At 40.9% G+C, this 25,918-nt stretch overlaps 2 protein-coding genes across 5 annotated transcripts in view; one reads left to right on the forward strand and one right to left on the reverse strand.

Moving 5' to 3' along the window:
* STX17 (syntaxin 17) overlaps positions 1-10,625 on the forward strand; it is a 32,898-nt gene extending 22,273 nt beyond the window's left edge. For all 4 annotated transcript variants that reach the window (XM_042808891.1, XM_042808890.1, XM_042808888.1 and 1 more), the window contains exons 5-8: positions 4,818-4,936; positions 5,021-5,071; positions 7,149-7,235; positions 7,936-10,625. In XM_042808891.1, the coding sequence (XP_042664825.1) occupies positions 4,818-4,936; positions 5,021-5,071; positions 7,149-7,235; positions 7,936-8,175 (497 nt within the window). In that variant the 3' untranslated portion in view covers positions 8,176-10,625. The remainder of the gene's footprint in view (positions 1-4,817; positions 4,937-5,020; positions 5,072-7,148; positions 7,236-7,935) is intronic.
* A 1,758-nt stretch (positions 10,626-12,383) lies between these two features.
* ERP44 (endoplasmic reticulum protein 44) overlaps positions 12,384-25,918 on the reverse strand; it is a 45,568-nt gene continuing 32,033 nt past the window's right edge. Inside the window, exons 7-12 of the mRNA XM_042808887.1 lie at positions 22,772-22,829; positions 21,450-21,566; positions 18,209-18,320; positions 17,627-17,768; positions 15,393-15,495; positions 12,384-12,974 (exon numbers count right to left, since the gene is read on the reverse strand). Of these exons, the coding sequence (XP_042664821.1) occupies positions 12,873-12,974; positions 15,393-15,495; positions 17,627-17,768; positions 18,209-18,320; positions 21,450-21,566; positions 22,772-22,829 (634 nt within the window). The 3' untranslated portion in view covers positions 12,384-12,872. The remainder of the gene's footprint in view (positions 12,975-15,392; positions 15,496-17,626; positions 17,769-18,208; positions 18,321-21,449; positions 21,567-22,771; positions 22,830-25,918) is intronic.

The raw sequence follows: 25,918 nt of genomic DNA on the forward strand, positions 1-25,918 counted from the left end.
CACTGTAGCACGCAACGAGTCAGATGTTGGCTGTTTTTCCTTCCTTTCTGCACAAAATAGATTCTCATTCTCTTGTACCATTCTGCCTCCAGGGGAAATACTCTGCTGTGGCATTAGCCAGCATTCTCTACTATTAGTCTGTGAGAAAGTTGATTTTATCAGTTATATCCTTCTACATAATAGTAATTAGATTTATTACTTCAGTAGCAGCGTTGTTTAAAATTGTTGGGCAATTTCATGCATCTTTAAAATGGTGTGCTTTCAGTCCATGGCATTGTAGAAGAACCTGCCCTCACATTTTATTTCATGACCCTTCTTGCTGCTATATAAAGAACTACAGGAACGGTTTCAAGTGCAATTAGCAAGGAACTAAGTCTAACAGAAAGAAAAGTTGGTTTAGAAAAATGGGCTTTCAAGAACATAATGTGTAGTAGCATTGCTAAGTGTTACAAAAAACAAGTTGTATCAAATCTGCAATTCATGTCTTCTTGCCAGACCAGTAAAAAGTGATTTGATTGGCTTCTGACATATATGATTCTTGATTATATTCAACACTTTCAGCATCTTTTAGCTTTCAGATGTTCCTGAGCTGATTGTTCAGGAGTTTATCCTAATATCATTGTGGATGTCAAAGTCTGGCTATTTGCTGCATCCTCCTTCCTCTCCAAATAAAAGAAGATAACTGAGTTTGTTCTCTGCAGTCTTCTGGGATACTGTTCATGCTCTCTACACAGAGAAAAATATGTTTCTGTTTTCCAAGATTGCTTCTTAAATAATCTGGAGTGACTTTCATCAGACACTTCAGGTTTCAAATACATCTCAACATTTTGAACCTGTTTTCTTTATCTTTTACCTTCTTGTTAAAATTAATTGCATCAAGTGTCACATTACAGCTGCTTTTTTGTGGAAAGACTGACGTATGTAGCTCTGTGTCATCCTGTTTTCTTTCTTCACGCCGCGATGCACGTACTTATACTTCCTTTGTCTTTCTCTGATGGCAGTCCATGGGAACTTTCTTGCTACCATTTATTTAGCTCTTCTGCATTCCTTTAACCTTTTGGAGTTTCTTTCCTATAGGTTCTATTAACCAGTTTGCTGGATTTGTTGATACTTCTTTTTTGGGGTGCTCGCTGTCTTTGGTCTTATTCTGAGATTTAGGACAGGCAACTCTGGCATTCATCTGTATTAGCCATTACTTTCAAGCTCCTTATGACCTCTTCTGTGTTACAATCAGAATAACATTTAAAACACCTTTTTTCTTGGTAGCTTTCAACAGTTGTCCTCAGTACATTCGGTTATTTTCTTGCAAGGGCCTTTTGCTTTTCTAACAGTTACATGGATAGCAAGTGAGAGCTGCAGTGTAATTCCGGAGATCAGGACTGCTTTTTAATCTGAAATACCTTTGAATTACGATGGAGATCAAGCATAACCACACCTTAAAAAGACAAGAAATTGATCGCAGAGATTGAGATGGAAGATAGAAAATCATTACTGGAATGACATACTCCTATATGTCAGCTCAGGAATACAGAAATAGCTCATCCCATTTAAAGTGAAACATACAGTAAGGCAGACAACTAAATTTAATTATATAGGTTTTTTTTTTTTTTAATGGTTTGCCTGACTGCTGTGAAAGCAGCTCTGTTGAATTGCTAGCACGGATGCAGTGTATTGCCTGTTCCTTTGTGCTTAGAGGCTGCAGCCCTGAAAGGAAATCTTGGCTGCTGATCTTAATCAAAGGAGCTTCAGTATGCCCATTCTCTGTGGCATGTTGCTTCCCATCTGGTAGAGAAGTAAGGAGTTTACAAATTCAAATTGCCCATTTGGAACGTGTGTCAGTGAAATGATGCGATTCCTTCACCTGAGCTCAGATCCAATAGAACTGGAATTTAATTGCATTTTAAACAAATATTAACAAAAGGTGAGACTCTACTCCAAAAATTACTAAGATCTTTTAACCAGCATATTGAATATTGCAGAGCATTAGATTTTTATCTTGAATGTAATGAAGTACGAAGCTGCTCTGTGAGGTCTGCAGAGGTATTTTGTATTACTGCATTTCTGTGTAAATGCTGGAAGCAGTGGAGTCATTTCCATTCTCAGTTCTAATAGAATTGGTTAGCCTTGATAAAACATAAACTAGGAAGTATAAGTTTCCTACTTGTATTTTCAGCCCAAATGTGACTTACCCTTTTTTTTTACTAATCGTTCTTATTCTTTACCTTATGTTTTGGAATCAAGGGAAGAATTTTATTGAGAATTTTTAATGTCACTAATTTTTAGCTGTTAGAAAATAATAGCAATGTAAACTGACTGAAAATGTAAGTTCTCTTGATTTTGTGCCACTCATATCTTCAGCATTGTTTCTGTGTTGTGAGGGACATGCTTTTCTGCAGTAGGTCAGCATGGGTTACGAAGGACAGATTAGAGCAGGGAACGTAATTTGTAAGGAGGCAAATGTGCTTAAAGAGTTTTTTTTTCCGTTTTTGAATTAAGAATATTGTGATTTCAAGCAAATGAGCATGCACATGGCTGATTAGAATACAGTTAGTTGGCAGAAGAAACTGGGTTTTGAAATAGGGTCTTGAGGGATTGCAATGGGATCAAATGCTCAAAACCAATATCAGGTGTCAGAATATTCAGGAAAATTGGTTTGTCCAAAAAATGCATACATTTTGATACAGGATAAACTGTACTAAGAAAAGGACTGTTTCAGAATGGAGTGTTTAACGTTAAGACCAGCAAGCTATGCTGCACTTAAAGCACCCCATGAAAGGAGCCAGCAGAGCCCCAGGATGCCCCAGGCCCAGCACTGCCACCAGGCCAGGAGAAGGGGTGTCCTACTCTGCTCTGTGCTGTGCTGCCTCACTTCCAGCTGCCTGTGCAGCTCCCAGTGCTGCAATATGAAAGGGAACAGAACTGTTAGGATGTCCAAAGGAGCACTATGGAGATGTGTGAAGAGCAGCTGAGGTCCCTGCGTTGGCTCAGCGCAGAGCAGAGGAGCTGAGGGGAGGCCTGATGGCGGCTGCAGCTCCTCACAGGGAGCGGAGGGCAGCGCTGAGCTCTGCTCTGTGTGACAGCGACAGGGAACGGCATGGAGCTGTGTCAGGGGAGGGCAGCTGGGGGTGAGGGAAAGGGGCTGCAGCACAGGGCGGTGGGCACGGTCCCGAGGGCTGGAGTTCATGGAGCGTCTGGACACTTTCAGACACAAGGTTTGATTTGGGGTGGTGCTGTGCGGAGCCAGAATCTGGACTTGATCCTTGTGGGCCCCAGCCGACATGAGATGTTCTGTGGTTCTAATAAATCTGATGTTACAGATCAAAAATATATTTTGGAAGAGTAGGTGATGATAATAAAGTGCCTTCCTCATCTGGAGTTTGAAAGGAAAAGGGATAGAAGTAATTAAAAAACAGGCCTGAAATACAATTTAGTCCACCATTGTTGCACTGCTTCTCTGCATGCTTAGGAATTATGGCTGACTGTCGGCTTCACTGATGTTAGAATTGTATTGATCTGAGAGTAGTAAGATTTGGTGCTTGCTGTCTTCTGAGATGCTGGGATAAAAATGTTGAAAAATGGACACGTTATAAAAATGTATTGTTTTTATTTGATCTTAAATTAATTCCATGTATTAGCATGCTTTATTACTCAATTTTTATTGAGAAAGGTTATTTTTATTCATTTTTCATTGTTCGTATCAGTTGCAGTAACAGTTATATAATATTGTTTCAGTACCTTGGCACATTCATTGCTTCCATCGAAGACTTTAATGTAATATTTACACTACAGCATTGTTAGAAATAGCTCTCCAGTCTTCCCCATATTAAGCTTTCCACCCTCCTAAGGAATAAACACCAGTGTGCTGCTAAAGTAGCCATCTTTCAGAAATCTTACTAAATTAGCATGGTCTTTGCACTGTGTTGAGATACATAAGTTCTCCAGCCTGCTTTTCATACTCCCAAGCTGTTACTTAATCCTTACAACAGATTCCAACTTGCTGCTGCTGTTCTTAACTAGCACTGAATTAGCCACCCATAGTTAGGCACTTGTCCATTACAGCCATAATGGCTCAAAGTCTTTGGCTGGAGAAGGTATGCGTGTATGTGTTAAATGGATCTGCTTTCCACCATGCCACCTGGCTGTCACTCCTTCCACATTTTTTCCTCAATAATTTGTCCTACTGTCTTTTATACTCAGCACAGACGGTTTAGAAAGGAAGATGCTCAAGAACATCTCCTTTACCCTGCTGAGCTTTAAATATTTGCCATCATCAGAGTACCATTACCAGTGGGACAGAGCACTACGTGTTTGGCAGCATGGTACTTGGTTTTCATTGCTTTTACTTCAGAATTTTTCTCCAGCTACTCCAAGGCTGTAACAGCTGAAAGCCAGATGTGGTAGAACAGTAATAAAATAAATGACCAGCTTTGGAAGTGCAGTGTGTAGATATCACGTGTAAATGAAGGTTTTGTCCCCAGCTCGATTTTCTGCTGCAAATTTTTAAAGCTCAGCTAATAGGAAATTGATGGACTGGCCCTAATTCAGGAGTGTAAGTTTCTCATCATGCTCAGAACTGACAGTGAAAGTGCACTGTTAGACATGAGCCTGTTTCTTTGGCAATAACTTCCTTTTAGGAAGTTGTGTAGTGCTGTGAGTAGGACTTTTGCCTGTGTGGTAGTTACTGGGGCTGTTCCTCGCCTTGAATTATTTTAAATATCAATTTATCCATGAGAAACATCAAGAGTGAGAAATTTTGCATGTCACCTGCAATCTGATCCATTGTGTTTATTTATAAACATCATGTTTTTTTCATTCAGAAACTTCATACAACACAGAAACAAATGATGGGTCTCAAAGTTTAATCCAGATGTGTTCTCCCCTTCCTGAGATACCTCAGAATGAAAATGCAGCTGAGTCCTGGGAGACGTTAGAAGAGGTATGCTGGGACTCCCTTACTATGCTGCTGGTATTCTTGCTTTTAACAAGTTACAGAATAACTTTTTTTTTTTTTTTTTTGCAGGACTTGATTCAGCTCAGCCAGTTGGTGACTGACTTTTCTGTGTTAGTCAGTGTAAGTATGAATTCTGCATTCCGTATTAGAAGCTTTCAAAAATGAGGGTGAGTGGGGATAACACCCAGTTGGGGAAAAAAGGAGAGCAGTTCTCCTGTCTGTAATCTGAGTGCAGACTGAGCTAGTTGCCATTTAATAACAGCAACACAGCAACAACATAATAACAACAACAAGAACAGCAGAATCACATTAACAGAATGTATTCAGTCAGGTGTTAAATAAATTAAGGTTACGAAATGATAGATATGTTGGGAACTTCAGGAAGATGTTCCCCATTGAATGGAGGCAGTGTATTTCCCCACAGTTAGCCAAGATGCCCAGGTAGAAGTCCTGACTGTGCTACATGGCACCTATAGTAAATAGTCCTCTGGTTTCAGATGACTGGTACATTTAATACTTTCCAAAGTCATGGGTGATGGATATCATTATTACATTTATGTTGAATTATCTAGCACTACATTAGAAAGCTTTCTTCTGGTTTTCATGTAGTAACAGAAGAGGACTGTTGTTTGTTCCTCTTCTGTTCCTATTGGTTCAGGTCCTGGCAAGGTAGATTTCTGAGGAGGCAGTATTTTTTCATATCAACAACTAGTGCTGCTAGTTGCTCCTAAGCAACTCCTGATGTTGTAGCCAATGCCCTTTGCCACCTGAGGAGCCTTAGAAGCAGCTCTGCAGTGCTGACATCAGACTTGTAGCCAGGTCCCATTCATTCTTATAGTTTCCAAGGGTAACAGTGGCTATAGACTTCACTGCACAGGTTGGGCATCTTTCAGGTACTTTAATCTCTTAACCAGGGGTACTAGGAAGAGTCTGAAGCTTCCCTCATCTCCATCATGCTCTTTCTTTACTTATAAATGTGGCATCTTTTATCAGCCACACTTAGTTCCCAGTGTTTAATTCTTCCTTTGCCACTGGGAGTTTCAACCCACCATCCTCAACTGCCACAAGGATTGTTTAATCTGATCCCCTTGCTGTTGAGCTGCTTGGGATAGATGAAAGAGCTTTTGTTCTTTCTCTAGACTCTGTGCTGCTTCACTGAGATTTGTTGAACTGGAAAGGGACTTTAGAAAGGAGGGGTTCCTGTTCCCAGGACTGGATTTTACACATGACCATCATTAGACATTAGACAAGAGTCAGAAGTGTTCAGTGGCCTTCGGTAGATTGTAGATGAAGGTACCACAGCTGGACTCAGCATTTTCTGAGTTTGAAAGAGGGCAAAGTTGTGATGCCTTGTACTTAAGGAGACCGTCAGCCATCTGAGGCATGAAATAGCCTGAGAACCATAGAGATCAATAAGAACAAAACCCTCTCTCTGTCCTCTCTGTCTGCTGCTCCAGTGTTCTCTGAGAGACTGCAGGGGAATCTTACTGCATTCTGACGAAGGATGGAATGCTTCTTTTAAATCTTTTAAATCAGAGAACAATGAAAGGTAAAGCAGTAGCAAGTACATTTCAGTTGTCACTGTTGTATTTGTGAAGTGAAAATCACAGCCAGAATCACAGAATGGCCCAGGTTGGAAGAGACCTCAAGGGTCATGAATCTCCAAGCCCCTCACCACAGGCAGGGCCACCAACCTCCACATTTAATACCAGACCAGGCTAGTCAGTGTTTTATAATATCCTAATTAAGTACTTCTATTTAGATTTCTTGGCACAACTTTGTATGTTGCAGTTGGTACTGATAAATGCTTTTTATAGACCTTTTTTTGAACATGAAGCTCAGCAGGAAACAGAAATGCTAGTTTGGATTGTTTTCCCCTTTGAAGTGCAAGCTCATCTATTCACAGAGAAGATTTAGAAATCATATGTTATGGGTTGTTTTCTCTAACAGTAGCAACGCATTGTGTAATATTCCCACCATATTATTAGTTGACAGTTAAGCTTTTTTTTTAAGTAAGTTTGTAATTTCAGCGCAGTTTATCAGATCCCATTAATGAACCACCATTAAGGCTGCATGGCTGCAGTGTGTGGCAGATGAAAGCAGCTGTGGGGCCCTGATTACAGGCATTAAAATGGTGTGTATTGGCTCACCGCTGCTTCCCAGCAGGTTCCCTCACTCATAATTCCTTTGCATCTAGTCTCAGCAGGAGAAGATTGACAGGATTGAAGACCACGTCAACAGTGCTGCTGCGAATACAGAGGAGGGAACCAAAAACCTGGCGAAGGTAGGGATCTGCTCCTGCTGCTGGATCAATGGTACTCTGCTTCCCAGCAACCTCTGTATTAACCCCATTGATCCGCCGTCTTTAATGCTGAGGGAGCCAGCAATTAAGGAAATAAGGAAGAAATGACCCACAGGTAGCAGGGGGAAAAAAAATCAATCTCTCTTGTAATTTTCTATTGCACCCAGGCTACTAGAAAATACTTTTTTTGTTTCTTCAAATCACATTATGTGATACTTTAATGCTACTTCGGTGTACCCGCAAAGATGTGAGCATTCAGCCATTGGCTCACAGGAATCAGATGAGCATGAAACAACAGAGCAACGGGGGCACGCAGCTCCAATGGGCGTGATGTCAGCGAGAGCTGCTAATAAGCCACACGCCTGGATTCAGGCACGCTATTGAGGTCTGAGCATTTTCTGTTTCTCACTTGATTCAGTGATGGAGACAAGGTCATACATAGTGTGTATAGTCAGCCAGTAGCGTGTAGAAGATCTGTCTCCGAGCTGCATGTGTGAGAGAGCTCGGTTTTCAATTGTTTGGGATTCATACACGTGGGTAGCAGAGCATCTTTTTTCCTAATACTGATTTGTCAAGTGTATTTATTGCTGAGCATTCACATCATTGGCAAGAGCAATGAGAAGAGAAACACACCTCACAACAGGAAAGGGTTCTAACCCTTTTTCTTTTTTTCTCTTTCTAGGCTGCAAAATACAAGCTGGCAGCTCTGCCCGTGGCAGGTGCAGTCATTGGAGGAGTGGTGGGGGGTCCTATTGGTCTCCTTGCAGGCTTCAAAGTGGCAGGAATTGCAGCTGCACTTGGTGGTGGGATTTTGGGTTTCACAGGTGGAAAACTGATACAAAGAAGAAAACAGAAACAGATCGAGCTGGTCTCTTGCAGCTGTCCAGAGCTTTCTTGCCAAAGTGCCAAAAAATCCAGCTGAAGTATAGACTCATTACGAGGAACAGAAGTACAGTAGCTGTGCTAATGACAGACTTGCAGCCTCCTGCTTTAGATTTGAGGCTGAGCTGTGAATTCTGCAGCAGTACAGTTACGTGGGAAGGGTGAAACAGTAATGTCAGAATTTTGGAGCTTTCTGTTTTCAGACGTGATAAGTGACTTCAATCTTTTAACTCTTAAGAACTATAGGGTAACTTTTAATGATAAAATTCGTAAAGGAGGTATGTGAACAGCTGATGGGTGACAGGTGCTTCAAGCCAAATTTGCACAAAATACCTTTCAGATAAAGAGATTTAGAAAACTAGTGCTTTCTCATGAACACCCTCCCCAGAAGCCAGAGCTTGTATTATATTATTATAGTAATTGTTGTATATTATTCTGAACTCCTGTCCTCCTGAGGCAGGAAAATAAGCTCCCATCTATCCTTTATGTTCAGGGCACTTTAAAATCTCCTCTCCGTTATCTGGATTCCCAAACTCCTCCTGTGTATACCACCAGGACACAGGGAAGCACTGTTTTCCATAGAGTAAGGTTAAAACACTGGGTGAGTAATGTGGAAAAACATACATATATCCAGCATCTGTCTGCATCAGCCAGCTCAGATCAGCATCTTTTATTTATTTTATTTTGTGTACTCCTCAGTTATTCAAACCATAGTTAAGACTTAAATAGCCTAAGAAGCAGCACTGGGGGAAAGACTCATTTTCCATGGCTCTTCAGCTCCTTGTCTCAAGAACGTTGCTCAGAATGAAGTGCCAAACTCCAGCACTCTGAGCCAGGAGCCTCAGCTGCCTTTAGGAGTGCTCAGGGCCAGCTGCTGCCCTCGCTTCTCCTGTCCTGGCACCAGCAGTGCCATAGAGGGAGAGCTTCGCTGCAGGTGTGCTTCCTCCATGGCCTTTATTCAAGGGTGGGTATCTTTTATACCAAGGGTGGATGAAGAAGCAGCAAGTCCTGGTGAGAAATGTGTTCAGTGGGGCAGCACTGAGATTTGTGCTCTGTTCCCCCTGTATGGCTGCTTCTGGGCCTTTTCAGTGGAGATTTTGGGGCATGTTGTTAGGACTTCCTCTAGCTTTTTACAGAAATATTCTGCCTTCCTGATTTCAGTGCTTCAGAAGCCATTTGCTTCTGTAACCTCTGCTGTTGCACACCAGAGTGCTAATGCTTTTATTTTTGCATCGTCTTACTGTTATGCATGTAGTCCTACCTCCATCTTTCGAGAATGTTTCCCACACTATTGCTGCTGCTGGTTGGGGGAACAGAAGTTGGAGCTGGGGGGCTGCTGCTTTAAGTTTTACATTGTTCAGCTCCTCCTGAGCTCTGTGGGATTAGTCCAGTCCGGTTCTAAGTCACACACCTTTGCTCTCAGGCTCCCTAGCAGGGAATGCTGGATACAGAAGCAACCTGCATACAGAGAGCTCCCTTTTGTTAACCATGAAAAGAACCATCTGCTAATGACAGATGATAGGTTTTTGTGCCTAGAGACACAGTAAGCAACTGTTAATTACAGCACAAGCATCTTTTTCTGAACAGTTCTTCCATACTACTTTTACAGTGTGATTGGAATTGCTATCAGCCAGAGCAACGCATCTGTTTTAAGTAGGGCTGAGGCTTAGGGAAGCAATGTGTACGAGAACAGTTCTCACAAGTAATCATGAACATTGTCAACACTGCGTGTGCTGAAGCCACAGTGCCTACGTCTGTAAAATCAGCAGGAGTGGGAAATGCGAGCCGAGTAATTCAGTGCGTTTCCTCCTGTCATGCAAAAAACTTCTTCTTTAAATGCACCTACTTTGGATGTAAATATATCTAATGAGTTTGTAACAGCTTCATGTGAAGGCTGTTAATTCCAGTGACTGGTGATTTCTACATTTAAAGAAAGCAACCAAGGAAGAAGTGCTTAAATGGAAACTGGCCGGATCTGCTTTCCTACTGTCTGCTTCTGAGCCCCATGCATTAAATGGCAGCAGACAGCGCAGGACCTCCTCGCTCCCCCTAAGGCTGGGACAATCCACACCACCAAACGGAACTTCTGCCACTGCTCAGCCAAGGTCAGCTTCCCCCATACTCTCTTCATAAAGCATCTCACACAAGGACTGTTCTTCCTTGAGGCTTTAAGGAAGCAATTTCAAACCACTGTGCACACACTACATGTGGGGGGCTATTACTTAAGCTATGATTTTATTTTATTTTTTAAATAGATGAGTTACGTACATGAGCAAAAAAATACAGGCACCTGAGTAAGTACACTGCATTCAGATTGGTAGGCAGATTGGTTAGAAGATATGTAAGCTATACATAATGCTTCCAGACCAAACCAAAGTTTTTGCTCATCTGCATAGAACTGATTTAGAATGTCAGATTTTATTCCCTTTTTGACATCAAAAAGTTCAGTCCTTCAATAAATCTGTTATTAAAGTTATTATTAACACTAAAGAATCCTGTATTGAGTTACTAAACTACATACTTCCACTGTAAAATATGAACATTGACTGAAATCAACACAAGTTCCCAAAGCATTCCAGGCATTTTAAGAACTGGTGCAGATCTGGTACTTCAAACCAACTGCTTTGAGATCAGTGTGAGTTTGGAACATTTTTGTTCTGTGTGGTGATAATGCTCCTGTTGTTTGGTAGCTTCCCAGGAGAGCCTTGGGGAGCGGTTTGCCAAGCACTAAGGGGCTGAAACCAATGTTGTAGATCAGAGTTTATCAGAGTTTAAACACCTTATTGCTCTACTTAGGTAAATTCTTTGTATCTTATGATACTTCAAGAGCTCAGCTGCTGCTGACCGTTGTGTTAGGCGTAACTAGACTTCTGCTGTTCAACACTGCTTGCAAATAGAAAAAAATCACTTAAAAGTTCACACATCTGTGCCCATGATCACCAAGAACCCAGGAGAATCAGGTCCTACTCCAACAAACACATGATGATGTGACTTCAGCACGCACCTGTCAACTAGCACACTGTGCAGGAATTGTCCAGAGCTCCTGGAACAAGTCCTTGCTCAGAAGAGCAAACAGCGTAAGAAAGGGGGCTGGATGTGGGCTGGCGTATCTGATTTTCACAGGAAAAGCCATTGGATCACTGGACATAGAATGAGGCTCTATCTCTCTCCAGCAAGAGAAACTCAAATGTCACCCACCAAATGTCATAAGATGAGCCCCTATAGGCACCATGCAAGAATTCCAGCCTTAAAAACTACCCTGATGACAGCTTTGGATTCAAGCTGAAGGTGGCACGATAGCTGCTAAAAATGCCTGACTTGCTATTAAACAGAAGACCTGGCTTTCTGAAACTTAATGTAAACTCCAGAATCACAAAACAGATTAAAAAAACCCAAAAAAGCCACAAGAGAAGAAACCCACCAACTTCAGAACAGTCTTGCAGTGAGCTACCAGTTCTACATCTGCTCAGTTAGCTGCAGCTTAGTGCTGAGAGCACTAAACTGTGTCCTCTGCAGGTGGCTGTGGATGCAGGTGCTTGACTGAGCAGACTCTGCTGGGAGCAGTGCTTGCACAGCTGCACAGCCCCACATCACTCTTCTGTCAAATACCTGAGGAGCTGACCTGAGAGGAAAAGGAATCCTGAGTAGTGAACTGCAGAAGTTGGGGCACTCACTGAAGTAAATAGGAACCCACTGAGAACCGCACGCCCAGAGAAGCAGCTTGCCTCTTTGGTGCCCCAAGTCACAGACTCGGATGCTCACAGCATGTGCTGTGCAAATGAGAACTAATTAGTCTCCAGCCATGCCCCCTGAACTAACAGGTGTTTTTTGCATCTTACTGTTTCTTTATGTTCACCTCACCAAGCAGCTTTTACACTTGTTGAGATAAGTATTATGTATTAGACACAACAGAAAAGCCCACAAGGATAACAGTTCCTTCTTCAGAGCAAAATTCAGAGTAACCAATGAGGGAAAAGCCATACAAGAGTATCACAATTTAGAATGCTAACGCTTGCATAGTCATGGTGCTGTGTCTGCCCTACTCCTCTTCTGCTCTGAAGTGTCCCTAACACTGGTGTTGTTTTAACACAACTGTGTAACATATCATCATTCCAGCAAACGAGCTGCCCTGTACAGCCCTACCATGCAAAATACAGCCATTACCATTACAACTTCACCTTTCCTCACTTAGTATTTTAATAATCAGAACTGCTTAAACATTTAGACCCAGTAAAGCACCACACAAGATTCTGTAAAACTTTAATTTATTCCCCTCCCAAGTATCCAGAATAGAAGACCCTCTCAAGTTGGAGAAAAATGTGACAAAGAAATAGATTACGAGGAGAGCTGTTCACATGAAGAACAGAAAGCACATACTACCAAGATTACACAGAAAACAACCCCAAAATCCTATTGAATGGGATAGTGCAAGTTAACAGCATGTCTCTGGCAGGGATACCTTCATTTGGATTATAAAAGTTTTACAGAATTGTTACATCAGGTGTCTGGATGGGTCTCTGGCATTTTACTAGAGCGTTAAGAACGTACTGTTGGGAAGATGCTGTACAGAAGGACCCACCAAATCAATTTATTTACAAGCCTGGGGAAGAAAAAAATTATTTTTCAGTTTATTCAAAATAAAAATACACGTAGAATTATGAAAATATAGGTTTACTATTTCCACCACATGGAAGTCAATGCTGCTGTCTGAAAGGCTTGCAAGATTATTTCAAGTTTTTAAAGTTCATCTTTTTCCCTCAATAAGGTGTACCTATGTTCACTGGGTGCCAGTTTCTGGAAGGAGCTCTCTGGCGGGCTGCTGGCTACATCCTGAATTGGCTGAAAAACAGAACAGTAGCAGTGCACGTTAGATTCATTGTGATGATCAGTCCCCTCCACTACACAATGATGGGTGTGCACAACCAGCCAGCTTTCATTGGAAATGCAAAGGCCCAAGCAGGTGAATAAACACCCGGACACAAATTAAGTACCTTCAGTTAAGGACATTCCTTCTGTAAGCAGAGCTGAAAAGGTCAGCCTGCAAGTTTCTACGCGAGTGATTTAACAGTATTTTGAATGCACCCTACTGTAGACTTGAGTGTCCACCACTTGCCAAATTTGAAGGTGCTGTGCTTTGTGTGTTCATTTTTGAGACACCAGGGCAAAAGTGCAATTGCTGCCAAAATACTTTAATTTCCTATAAAAACTAAAAGAAACACATGCAACTCAAGGGACACAAATGACACGGGACAGCAGCCTCCAGTTTAATTTGTGTCCAGTATTTCCATTGCACAGGCTTGCACATCTTCCATGTGCTGGCAGGATACTATACACAGATGAGAAAGGAAACAGATGAAGGACACTGGATTTTGGGTGCATTTTTCAAGGGAGAAAGGAGACAAGCTAGTCCGCAGCTCCACACAGTGAGCCTGGCCTAGATATGCAGCAGAACTCAGCAAATTAGCAGGTTTCCTTTCACCCTGGCCAAGCTTCCAACACACTGCAGTTGCTTCCAAGTATGTCCAGCCCTAAGCTGATTGCCTCAGTCTCCAGTTCCACTCAACCACATCTGCCTTTCCTCCCACTGACCTGAATTCAAGTTGCTCATTGAATTCTTGAGAAATACAGGGAGTTACTAGCTAAAGGAACTAACAGGGGAAAAATTCAGCCTTCGTGTTTAAACAGTCAGTCATCATAACATTCAGAAGCAGTCACTCATCCCCACCCTGCCCAAGGCAACCCCTCCTGCCTCCTGTTGCACAGCACAGCCAACTTGCTCCTTCCCAATGGCTGCAGCTACGGGTATCCTCTGCTCACAGAGCCTTACGCTGCCCTACCTGGCACTGATACCAGCACTGCTCACAAGCCTCAGTGCTGTTTCTCTAAAGAAAACCCGATGCCAGTTTGAGTTTACTTGAGCAACCTGTGCATGGAGTGGAGTGTTGGCACAGGAAGGAGTTCAGCATATTCCAGCATCAGAGACAACCCTGACCTTAACATCCAGTTCTGCTGCGAGCCCAGCCGTTCACAACCTGGCTGGAGAGTACTGGGAGCAGTTCCCAGCTCAACCATCTGCAGGCTTTTGCAGCTGCTGGTCCAGCCTCCGCTCCTGCATTATATGTTACTGCCCTGCCCCTCCTCCGGGGCTTTTCTGCTTTTCATTCTATTAACTTTGAGCAGAGCAACAGGAGGCTGTGCTCAACATCTTTAGCATGGAGCCATCCTTACTCCACCCTACAGATATCCAGGATAAGGGGCCTTAACAATCTCTGACCTATGGGTGCTGGGATAGCCCAAGGCTCTCTAACACGAGGCAAGGGTCCTCTGAGACCAATACAGCACCTTAAGCCCTAGAAAATAAACCATTTAAGTCAAAAGCAGTATCCAAAAACAAATGTGTCTTTAGACAGGGCCTGAAGTATTGAGAAGGTTGCCTGACAGACCTGTACTTACACTCTTCCCCAAGCATGTGAGCAGAAGGATGTATCATGAAGATACAAGGCTGAGACACAGACGGATGGGGCTGAGCAGAGGGAATCAGGGCTGGTAACCACATCCTTTCTTTGCTGCCTCCTGCTAGGCTAAACAATGAAGTATCTGGAGAAAGATCTGCTAGATCCTTTTCCTCTTTCTTCCTGAAAAGATCCCAAGAATGACTGCCATGCACATAAATACAGTCTTTGAGCAGAACCAACAGGAATCCGAACTGACAAATGCAGTGTGAGCACCATTAATGCTGCTTTTTAACTGCATTAATAAAAGTGATAAGCCCTACTGCTGCTTATCAGTCTTTCACTGACGCTCTAATAATCTGCCTCCTGCTTGAACTGGTGACCACAAGTAAATAATTAAAACAGTCAACTGATGTTTCCCTTTAGAAGCATTCCCTCAGTGTGTTGTAAGAGCAACAGTGATCTATTTTACTTCTACAGCTATATATAAAATTAGTTTTCCCCACTGAAATAAGAGCAGCTTATGAGCTCAGAGCAACCATCTAACCCAAAACTTTTCAGTGGAGGTAACAGCTACTCTTACATTCTTTCATTATACAAGGCAAATAGGAGCCTGTTTCCCCCTAACGTTCTCCCTCCCTTTAACCAAAAGCAGTTTTGGTTAAACAGCAAAATAGAAACCACTTCTGCTCTTTTAGGCAACCGGAGTTAAAAGCATACAAGCATTAAGAAGTACACCTATAACAAGGAGGGGAAAAAAGTCTTTATTAAATGGCCAAATTAAGTGTATTTTCTGTAACCTTACCTGTCCAGGTGCTACATCAGTGGGATCAGGGCCATGATGAAACTCTCTATGCAGTTTTCCAGAATGCAAGTCTAGTACAAATTGCTTCAGTTTACCTGGAACTCTGAAACAAATGAACCATAAGAAGTGAAGTCCAAACACAGAAGACAAAGTGCACTGCTTAGAGTAGCCAACTTCTGTCCATCTGGCACACTATGCCTACTTCTAAGTGATTAGCACAGGACAGAAAGCAAGTGGTTGGTTAAGGCATCCTACCAGCTTCTTTTTCTTTCCCGTCTCTTGAGAACACAGCAAGTATTTCATCTTTTCAATAACTCCCACAGAGCTGTGCCAGCCAATAACTTCATTGTACACTCACTTCAGCTCTCCACTAACCATCATGTAAGAGGGAACAGCAGGCTCCAAATGCACAGTTTACAGATACAAATGACAGTTGGGTAGCAATATTGACAAAACATCTTTGAAAGGCTCTCCACTGCCTGAATAACTGCACGTACACTAGAGATAAGCACTAAGAGGATATCAATTTAAATCTAATCTGAGATCATCTACTGTCACCCACAGCAAGTATGCTAAACTGCAGCATCCAGAATTATTCGGGAGATGTCAAACAGACTAAGAAGCTTAAAGCAAGTTGATCTAATAAGCATTAAAGATGAGATTAAAAAAAAAAGCTAATGTGAGCATCATCATATAAACAATCAAAAGATAATTTATGAATAGAGCCAGAATTGTAAGGAATCCTTCAATACACCAACGATCGCAGAATCCTTCAATACACCAACGAAAGCAGAACAAAGCGTGGTGAGAGGTTGCTACCAGCAACACTCCAGATCACCCTTAAAGGGTGATCACCAAAGGGGAAAAATGGTCACAATCAGGATTTCAACATGCATAGCTTTAGATGTCTGAAAAGCACTGTTACACATCCATAAGACTGATGAACCACACTTCCAGAAGAAGCCTGTGGAGAATTACAGGGAGAAGCTGCATCCAAACCTTCCTTCCAAGCATAAACATTTCAGGTAGAAAAATGCCTGCTGGAACATTCACCTTGTGTGCTAAGTATCAGCTTTGAATCTTCATCCTCAACCAAAGTGATCTATAACAAAAATACACTGAGCTTTTAAAAGCAAGAGTGGGCAAAAGCTGAAGTCTCAAAGCTTAGATTCCTACCCAAGGCCTACCTGCACATACACTGCTTGCTATCTCGTTTGAGACAGAAAATGGAGTTTATCACACAACCTGAAGACTAAGACAGAACACCCAAAGATCTCCTATAGGTCCCTGAAGGTAGAATGTACCCACCTTCACTCCTCAGCTGAGCCCAGGAAACTAAGTATGTGCTTCCTATGGCTGCTTTCAAGGCAGTACATTACGAAGGGATGGGCTGATGTAAAGAGGAATTATCAAAGTGGTGTTTAGATGCTATGTGTGTTAAAACTTTTCAAGTTAATAGCTACATAAAGAGCACCACTGCAGATACCATGTCAGGCTCTAAATACTTAACTACTAAGGAAAATAGCAAAACTTTGAAAGAATAGCAGCATCCAGCATGAGATCCTCTTCCAGAACAATGCAATGAACTCCATTTACATTAATACTTCACCATTCATAGAATCGTAGAATGACCTGGGTTGAAAAGGACCACAATGATCATCGAGTTTCAACCCCCCTGCTGTGTGCAGGGTCATCAACCAGCAGACCAGGCTGCCCAGAGCCACATCCAGCCTGGCCTTGAATGCCTCCAGGGATGGGGCATCCACAACCTCCTTGGGCAACCTGTTCCAGTGTGTCACCACCCTCTGTGTGAAAAACTTCCTCCTAATATCTAACCTAAACCTCCCCTGTCTCACTTTAAAACCATTCCCCCTTGTCCTATCACTATCCACCCTTGTCAACAGTCATATCCTTCAAGTACTGAAAGGCCACAATGAGGTTTCCCTGGAGCCTTCTCTTTTCCAAGCTAAACAAGCCCAGTTCCCTCAACGTTTCCTCATAGGAGAGCTCTCCAGCCAGATCATCTTTGTGGCCCTCCTCTGGACCCGCTCCATGAGCTCCATCTCCTTCTTGCACTATGGATTCATACCACTTTAGGACTCTCACACTGAATTATGCGCAGGCGCTGTTACCTATTCCATATTTACTCATCTTCCTATTGTGATCCTGTTTAAAATACAGCATGATTTCCTTTGTTCTCAACACGAACTCAAACCAAAAAAAAAAATACTTACGACAGGTCGTTGAAGTCTGGAAAGACATACATGTGCCTGAAGCTGTCAATGGCAATAACTGGACAGTCTGTGGGAGTCTTCTGAATGTGGAGGAGCGGGTGCCTGAATTTGTCACAGTCAGCATGGAGGAAGTTTATTGTACCTTAAAATTGTGAGCAGATAAAAATCCACATTAAGATTTTTTTTTGTTATCCTAAAACTCTATATAATTCCATAAATAGTTCAAAGGTAGAGACATTAGATAAATACATCATGCAAAACTTGAAAACAGATTCAAATAACAAGGCACGCTGAAATAACAAATTACCTGAAAGTAGCTTTGGCCACAATACAAACTGAAGTTTGTTTGAAGTCCCCTCAAACTGTTGGAAAACATCTAGATAAGAAGGCTTTCTTAAATAGTTATCTATTAACACTTTATGTTTCTATTTTAATCCTTCCTAGAGGGGTCAAGCTTCACTGTCAAGAAGTAAAAAAAAACAAACACAAATCTAGGACTCAGACATTTGCTTTCACTCTATATTGAGCTCACCTGGAAGAAAAAAAAAACAACTGTTCCAGCAGTAACAAGTTGGTACAAACCTTTTTCACTTATTAACTGTCGTGCAACCTCCTGTTGGAATTTCTCTAGGCTCTCCAAATCATCCTTCATGTGGAAAAGTATGAGGAAAGGAAGGCCTTCTTCTGTCAGTTCCTGCACAGAAAACAAAAGATATATTACATTTCTTTCATTTCCTAAAGACACTTGAGTGATTCCAGCAATTTTCAAAGCCGCTGAGATTCCTGCCTCAGAAACAGCTGAAACAACATAACTAAGGATATTAACTGCTGACCTTTCATCGAAGACACCCAACTGACACAGTTAACCATGTTTCCTTCCCCTTATCACATGCAACAGTTTAAGGATAAGGGTATTTCATTACCAACGTTTCAGGAAAGGATACATGTGCAATGGAATAATTGCTCAAAAGAAACAGTCCGATTCTCAAAACACATCTTCATAGAAACAGCAATAAGGCCTGAATGTAAAATATGGAATGAGTGCTAAATGAAAGCTGAGCATCTGTATTGGACCACGTCCTTTGTTGGTTCACATCATGTTGGTGATTTTGCCTAAGACCATGAATTAGCACCTTTAAGCATTCCCAAGGGGGGGAAAAAAAAAAGCAGCAGAAACTGATGAGGTGGCTGTAGGTGTGTCCTGACTGGTAACTTAATGTACCATGAGTAAATTCACAGCTAACACATTACTCAAGGTGACAGACAAATGACTGTCTCTGTTAATCAGGCAGGCTTTAGTTCCCTGAAGGAATGCATTCTTGCCTCCTAAGTACCTTCTAAAGCTCTCTCTCCAAGGACAGACAAGTGTATGAAATACTTAAATATTTTATTCAGGACTTTTATTTTCAAACCAACACAAAAGCATGAACTACATACATTTGCTTAAGTCACTTAAAAAGTGACTTTCTTAGTGGACCACCCATTCAATTTAGTAGAGAACCAACTGAAGAAATAATTGTTTATCAAAGAAAACGCCAAAGGCCTTGCCTATCTTTGATTAGTGCAGCTGATACACAACCAAGTGCTGCTATTTCTTTTATTCTGCTCTGTATCCAAAGGAATCTTTGGATATCCATGCTTTTTGAGAAAGCTAACTTGTTCATTCAGCCACCAAAGCTAATAGTTTCTTCAGCTACTTTCTATCTGCAGCAATTTGAAATAAATGCTTTCCCCAACACTATGCAGCCAGTTGCATCTAGAGAACACAGAATAGACAGCACTGTCTTTCCAAGCAAGCCTGTGCATCAAGCCAAGGTTTGGTCTTTTAAGAGCAGATTCCAGAGATCCTCATTAGTTCAGTGCTCTTGGCAAAGCCAAAACTTCCCAACCAATCTCTAACTGCTAATCACATCTGCTCATTCTCATTTGTTAAATGAAGTCCCTGATAGGAATGTTTGCATGTATCTTAAAGTGTTCTACTATCAAAAACACAGCTGAATAGTCACATCACTGAGAGCCACGGTTAGTGGGCATAGTGGTGATAGGCTGACAGTTGGCCAAGATAATCTTAGTGGTCTTTTCCAACTTTACTGGTTCTCTGATTCTATATTTTTACTGTACTATATTTTAATAATGTATATTGTGCAATATACATTAAGAGCCCACATAAATGATAAGCAATTTCTACTTGTATAGCATTTATATTTGTTTGGTTAACAGCAGCCCTGAATTTTTTAAACAAATGTTGCTAGGCAAAAATGTCAAATTGGAATTGAAAATATTTGCCTAAAGAAAACAGGAATTGAAGGCTGGGGGAACAAGCAGAAAAGCCAGAGCACAATGTGATACAGACAGCAATGAACTTTGGCTTCTAAGCCTCAAAAATCCAATCTTACTATGGGAAAAGTACACTAAAAATCTTATCAAACAATTCTAAACATGCTGGCATGTGGCATCTTTCACATGCTGCTTGAGTTACAAAGGAAGAATGAATATTTCTTTAGCAAAACTTTCCAACAGAAGTTAGCAGTACTGACTAGAAGTTGGACTTCAAATATTTTGTGCATCCCCCCCTATTCAGCCATCATGCAAATCAAGTGTTCTGCATGCCCAGGGCATCAGTGCTACACGCACTGACCATTCACAGTAAAGCAATTAAGAAATGATGTGAACTGAGAACAAAGTATTCTTCCATCACACGACCGATTCTTTGGGCTCTAATCCAATGAGGGCCACACACTGCAATTTGTTACAGACCTCACCAGAGTTTACAGCAGATGCTGTGGCTATGAACAAATGCTCCCTTTGAGGTGCTGTAAGCTTGCTACTTGTTTGTTTTACCTCTCTTTATTTTACAAAAGAATAATCATAGCAAATTAGGAACAAGTGAAAAAGAAGAGTAAATCAAGAAAGAAAAAAAAGAAAAGCATTGAAAGGATAATGAGAAGAAGTTTGAAAGCATCCATGCAAATCCCATCTTACAGCTAGAAACAGAAAACCAAGGAAAAGGACACATGAACCTAAAAAGGTAAAGAAGGTATCAGTGCTTAAACACACTGCCAAAAGCCATCACACAGTTTCTGTTAAAATTCACTGAAGTATCCAGCTCCAGAGATGCTTGAATGGCTGTTCAGATATTTATTACACAATACTTTGGACATAGTTGATACACAAAAAAATTTCCGACTACCAACTTTGACATGAAGTTTTAAATGCTGACTGGCTGTATCTAAAAGTTCACAGCTATTTTACTCTTTCTAACTGCCATGAATGCAGAAAGCTTGAATGAAATGATTCCAAGTGCCCCTTCCAACCTCAGCCATGCTGTGATTCTGTGTCAGTACACCAATGTGGATAATTTCTACCTCGACTAGAAACATTTTTCCAGATCAAAATCAATGCTTCTTGCTTATCTCTGAATTGTAAAACAAGTCAATATCTTCCTGTAACATCTGCATTTTGGATGAATAATACAATCTACTCAAGGTGTTACAAACTCACCCATAAAGACACATTCTTACACACGCACACTCTTAAAGTCTGCGTCCACCCTCTGCAAATCTCCAGGCACTTTGTATACAATCTATATGTGCAAATACAGCTTTTTAATTTGGTGGTGTAAAAAAAAATATCACAGATTTTCCTCCTGTGAACCTCAAGTCTAACTGAAAAGCTCCAGAACAATGAAAAGACAATACATAACAACTATTTTTGGTAAAAAACAAAGCATGCAGATGTTGCAATGCATGAATTAAAAACCTCAGGAGCCATTTTGGTTCTGAGAAAGAAATCTCAAAAATAGAAAGATAGCAAAAATTCTTACCTCCCCATTTTCAAATGTAATTTCTCGAACGAGGGGTACACATTTATCTTGTGTCCATGCATAAATCAAATCAAAATTGGTCAAGGAGCCCAAATACACCATATCTGGAGCATTCTCCTGTTGAAAAGAAAAGTACTAGTTGAAAAATAGTAAAAGTGACATTGCTACTGATACAAAGGTGACAATGCCTACGTAAATACTGAAATCCAATCTTACATAAATATTCAACTGCTGCGCATGCACCTCCATAAACTATGTAACAAAAACCATAAGTAAATAAATATGATCCCTTTTGCAATCCACTTTCTGAGATAAGAGGAACTGACTTCAGGTGGAGAAATACTCTCAGTATCTAAAAGAATCTCAGCCATTAAGATGGATACCCAATGCAGATATTAAGCTCCTCCATGCTGACAGTTATAAAGTCTCACCATAAAGAAAAACCAAAAACCTGCAGGTCTTGCAACTGATCTTTTATATTTGCATTTGCAAAGATTGGAATAAATAATAGCTGTTCTTTGTTTACTAGAGTTGTAACCCAGAATTCAGTGCTTCCATTTTAAAATGCGACTACAGCTCGAGTTTTCCAAGCTGTGGGCATGAATAAGCATATATTGATTCAGACCTGCCATATAAAGTAGACAGCAGTAAAACATCTTTGCAGGAAACTGTTTCAACCTCTCTTTCCCCTCAGGTTGTGTTTTCCTTTCCTAAAGTGCTTCCCAGCATCAAATTTGAGAAAGGAGCATATGCTCAGATATTATGTTTCTAAAAAGCAAGTCCTGCTTTTCTTTCACAATGATTTTATTCTCAACTATGACAGTTTGTTAACATGCTTTACTGCTTTTCCTTTAGATTAAGTGAACAGCTTTTACCTCCCTAGTGTGCTAAGCTATGTAAGACAGGCAAGTGATAGTCAGAAAATAGCCAGTGATTGTCATTTGTGTTGAGAAATAAGGTGCACCAGATGTTGAGCTTCCTAGATTTTTTTTTAATTAAGATTTCTACTGGACACAAAGTATCTACAGACATGGTAAGCTGCCTGCTTTTCTAAGGAAAAACACTGGACACTGAAATTAAAAACACAGGTTTTGTTTTTAGTTAGCAACAAACTGTTAGCGACAAATGAGACTGAGATCTTTTTCATCTTCTCTGAAGCGCCAGTTCCTACAACCCTCACTAACGCTCACTCTCTTCAGTGATGAAATAAAACTAAAATTTGAGATGCAGCAAAATACTGAATGGTCTGTGTGTGCAGTCTCTATTATCTCCTACTCACATATAAAGATAACAAGCAGAATAAAATACATAGTTACACTTACCCCTGGTGGCTTGTAGATTATATTGTCTCCGCTAAATCGCTCTGCTTTTGAAATAGCCCTACAACAAACCAACCAGTAAGCATGTCTTGGTACAGACAAACAAAATAACTAGGTTAGCAAAACTCATACTTCCATTTGCTATCTTCTCGAATTTGGAAGGAAAAAAAAAATTAAAATGCGTCCTCTTCAAAGAAACCATAAAGTGATTAAAGAAACCATAAAGTGATAAAGAAGCTTGGTCTGTCTGGATGAAAGGGCAGCAGGGGAAGCTGCAAGGCATGTCCGTGAGATAAGAAGTTTGGAGGAGAGGCATCAAAGTCAAAGAGATGAATACTGGCAGCGTGCAGCTTCTGATCTCTGATGATTTGGTAACGTGCACACCTGGAGAATATATGAAATTTCTCCTTGATATTTAGCTTAGTATTTCATCTCAGTGAATTCCACACCCTGTCTCTGCCGTATTTTGTTACTCCTCAATCCCAGTCACAACAGATTCCCACAAAATGATCACTTCTTATTAAAAGAAATGGGGACTGGTATGTATCCAACGTAAGAGAGAAAAAAAAATAAGAAAAGTAAGCCCCAACTAAGCTCTTTTCAGCACCTTCATCCATTGCAATAGGTCTCTTCTCCTCCGCCATGCCTTGCTGTCCCACCATAAATCACACTGGCAAAACAGAACCAACTGGCTGCATATGCCTCCGAGTGAAATGAACTATTTCTCTTTTTTCCTTCTTTCATAGGCTAAAAAGAAAGCATGTCAGCCTCTGGGAACTTTAAATAAGTGTTCCAGCTTCTCCAGTTACAGTATCTCTTAGATGGACTCAACAGAAGCATTGTAGAAGACTAATTAAGAGGGAAGGGGACAGAGGGGGAAGAAGGTGGTAAAATATCTCAATTTACCTCACTGTAAGAAGTAAATATCCCAGGGTTCTGAATTAACTAAAGAGCAAAGAAAAAAGACATACAAGGCTTATGTTAAAGTACCTAAGTTTCATTCATTTTCTTTGATCCAGTTATCCTCCTCACATCACGTGAGAAAGATGCCTTGCTTAGTATATTACACCTATCCATATTTTCACCAGCTTAGAGGCATGCATTTTAGAACACATTTCAGAATTCCAGACATAACTACTCCAACAACACAGAATTAGGCTTTTTTGTAATCACCATCACTACTGAGGTAAACCTCACTTCCTAATCAATCCTTCCCTCAGTAGTAAGAAAACAAAGACACCCAAGTCACCTGCCCAATCACTGCTTGATAAACTCACAATACTCTAGTAGGAAACAGAAGCTATTGGGTAAGTTTGTTGTAGACCCAAAAGACTCTCTGTTCTTCCATCTCAGTAACTGCACTTGTAACTGATTTGTTTCAGATAAGGGAAAGGGAAGACACGATATGAAAAGACCAAATGCCCGCAGATATTCCTTTTAAAAACAATACAAATGGAAACATTACAGTTTGTGTTTCATGCCTCCTTGAAGCAATTACCTAGAAAGTGAATCTTCTGGAAACAAATTGGCCTCACATACTTGCTTGCTAATGTTAGAACAGTTCTCAAGACAAACGTATTTTTTGAAAGCTTGTTTTGTGTTTCTGCATTTGACTTTCTGTGCTGCAACACAACAGCACAAAGCCACTCTCCTCACTTCTACAAAAATCTCAGATTTGCCCCACTGTCATTGTCCTTCTACAAACTCACTGCAGTATCTCTTTGTCAGTATACTCCCTACCTCCTGCTGCCTCCAACTCTTCTCTCACTCACCCTGCTGTGTCACCGCAAATTGCACTAGAATTGTTAGGATGATTTGATTTAAGAGTATCTTTAAGTATCAAGGTGGAAGTAGCATTACTACAATTTAAAAACAAGCTACTGTAACTACCTGAAGCCAGAGCAACTTTAACGCAGCAAGAAACAAGTATGACCTGACACAAGTTGGTTAACGTTTACTGCTGAACTCAGTGTTTCCAGATTATTTTGGCTTACTAGGCATTTGGACATGACAACTCACATTACCATTATATATTCCATACCGTAATACCTGACAAACTCTGCCCACACCAAATCCAAAACACCTGCCATGGCCCACTGGGATGCTGAGGAAAAACAGCCCAGCTGATCCAGGAGTGCTCCCAAGGAAACACTTCTATTTATAAGCCCAGCAGCAAACACTGTTAGAGAGCCAGGATCTCTCCTTTGGAAGTCCTTTGGCACATAATTCTTATGAAGCCTGAGAGCCGCAGCTTCTCAGAGATGGAAATGTTTCCAGGACTGCTGCCTGGAAGGTTTCATTCACTTGCAAATGCTAACAGCTCCAGGCTAGCAAAGGAACAGAAGTCTGGTGAAGAGAAAAATAATAAGCCTGGTGCAGGATCCTAAGCTACATGGGTGGGTTACAGTAACCAAAGTCCAACTGTCGCACTGTGTATGTTCACTGCTTGTGTCTGAAGAAAAACTAACTCCATAGTGTGTACATTAGGAATAGCATCCAACTACTTGTGAGATACTACTTCTCCTTAGACCCCATTGAAACACAGCAAACTAAAGACTAGCAGACTTGAACAGCAGGGAGAGATTCTTACAGGTATTGCTACCTAATGATTTCTTAGATATATTTCTGAGAAGAATGAAAAGCCATCTGAAGAGGAAAAAATAATTCCAAATTCTTTTAGTAAGTCAGTCTGAGAACAAGAATAATTGCGCTCATCAGAAACCACATTTGAGATAACAGACAATTCTTCGAAACACGATGGACAGACCAACCTCAGTTGCACAAGATTTGATGATTCTTCCATGGCCAAGGCTGTTTGCACAGTCATAGGATAAATAATTAGGAACTGGAAAGAAAGAAAAGACCAAGACCCCTCTTTCCCCCCTACTCCTCTACGTTACAAATACTTGCATACTCTGCCCCCAAACTATTTTTCTTTTCTTTTCTTTTCTTTTCTTTTCTTTTCTTTTCTTTTCTTTTCTTTTCTTTTCTTTTCTTTTCTTTTCTTTTCTTCTCTTTTCTTCTCTTTTCTTCTCTTTTCTTCTCTTTTCTTCTCTTTTCTTCTCTTTTCTTCTCTTTTCTTCTCTTTTCTTCTCTTTTCTTCTCTTTTTCCTTTCTCTTCAGAAAACACAGGAAGTGCTTGAGAAGTTT

Source organism: Centrocercus urophasianus, unplaced genomic scaffold (genome assembly GCF_019232065.1).
Source record: "Centrocercus urophasianus isolate 14NV4802_14NV808 unplaced genomic scaffold, USGS_Curo_1.0 seq_11, whole genome shotgun sequence".
NCBI lineage: Eukaryota > Metazoa > Chordata > Aves > Galliformes > Phasianidae > Centrocercus > Centrocercus urophasianus.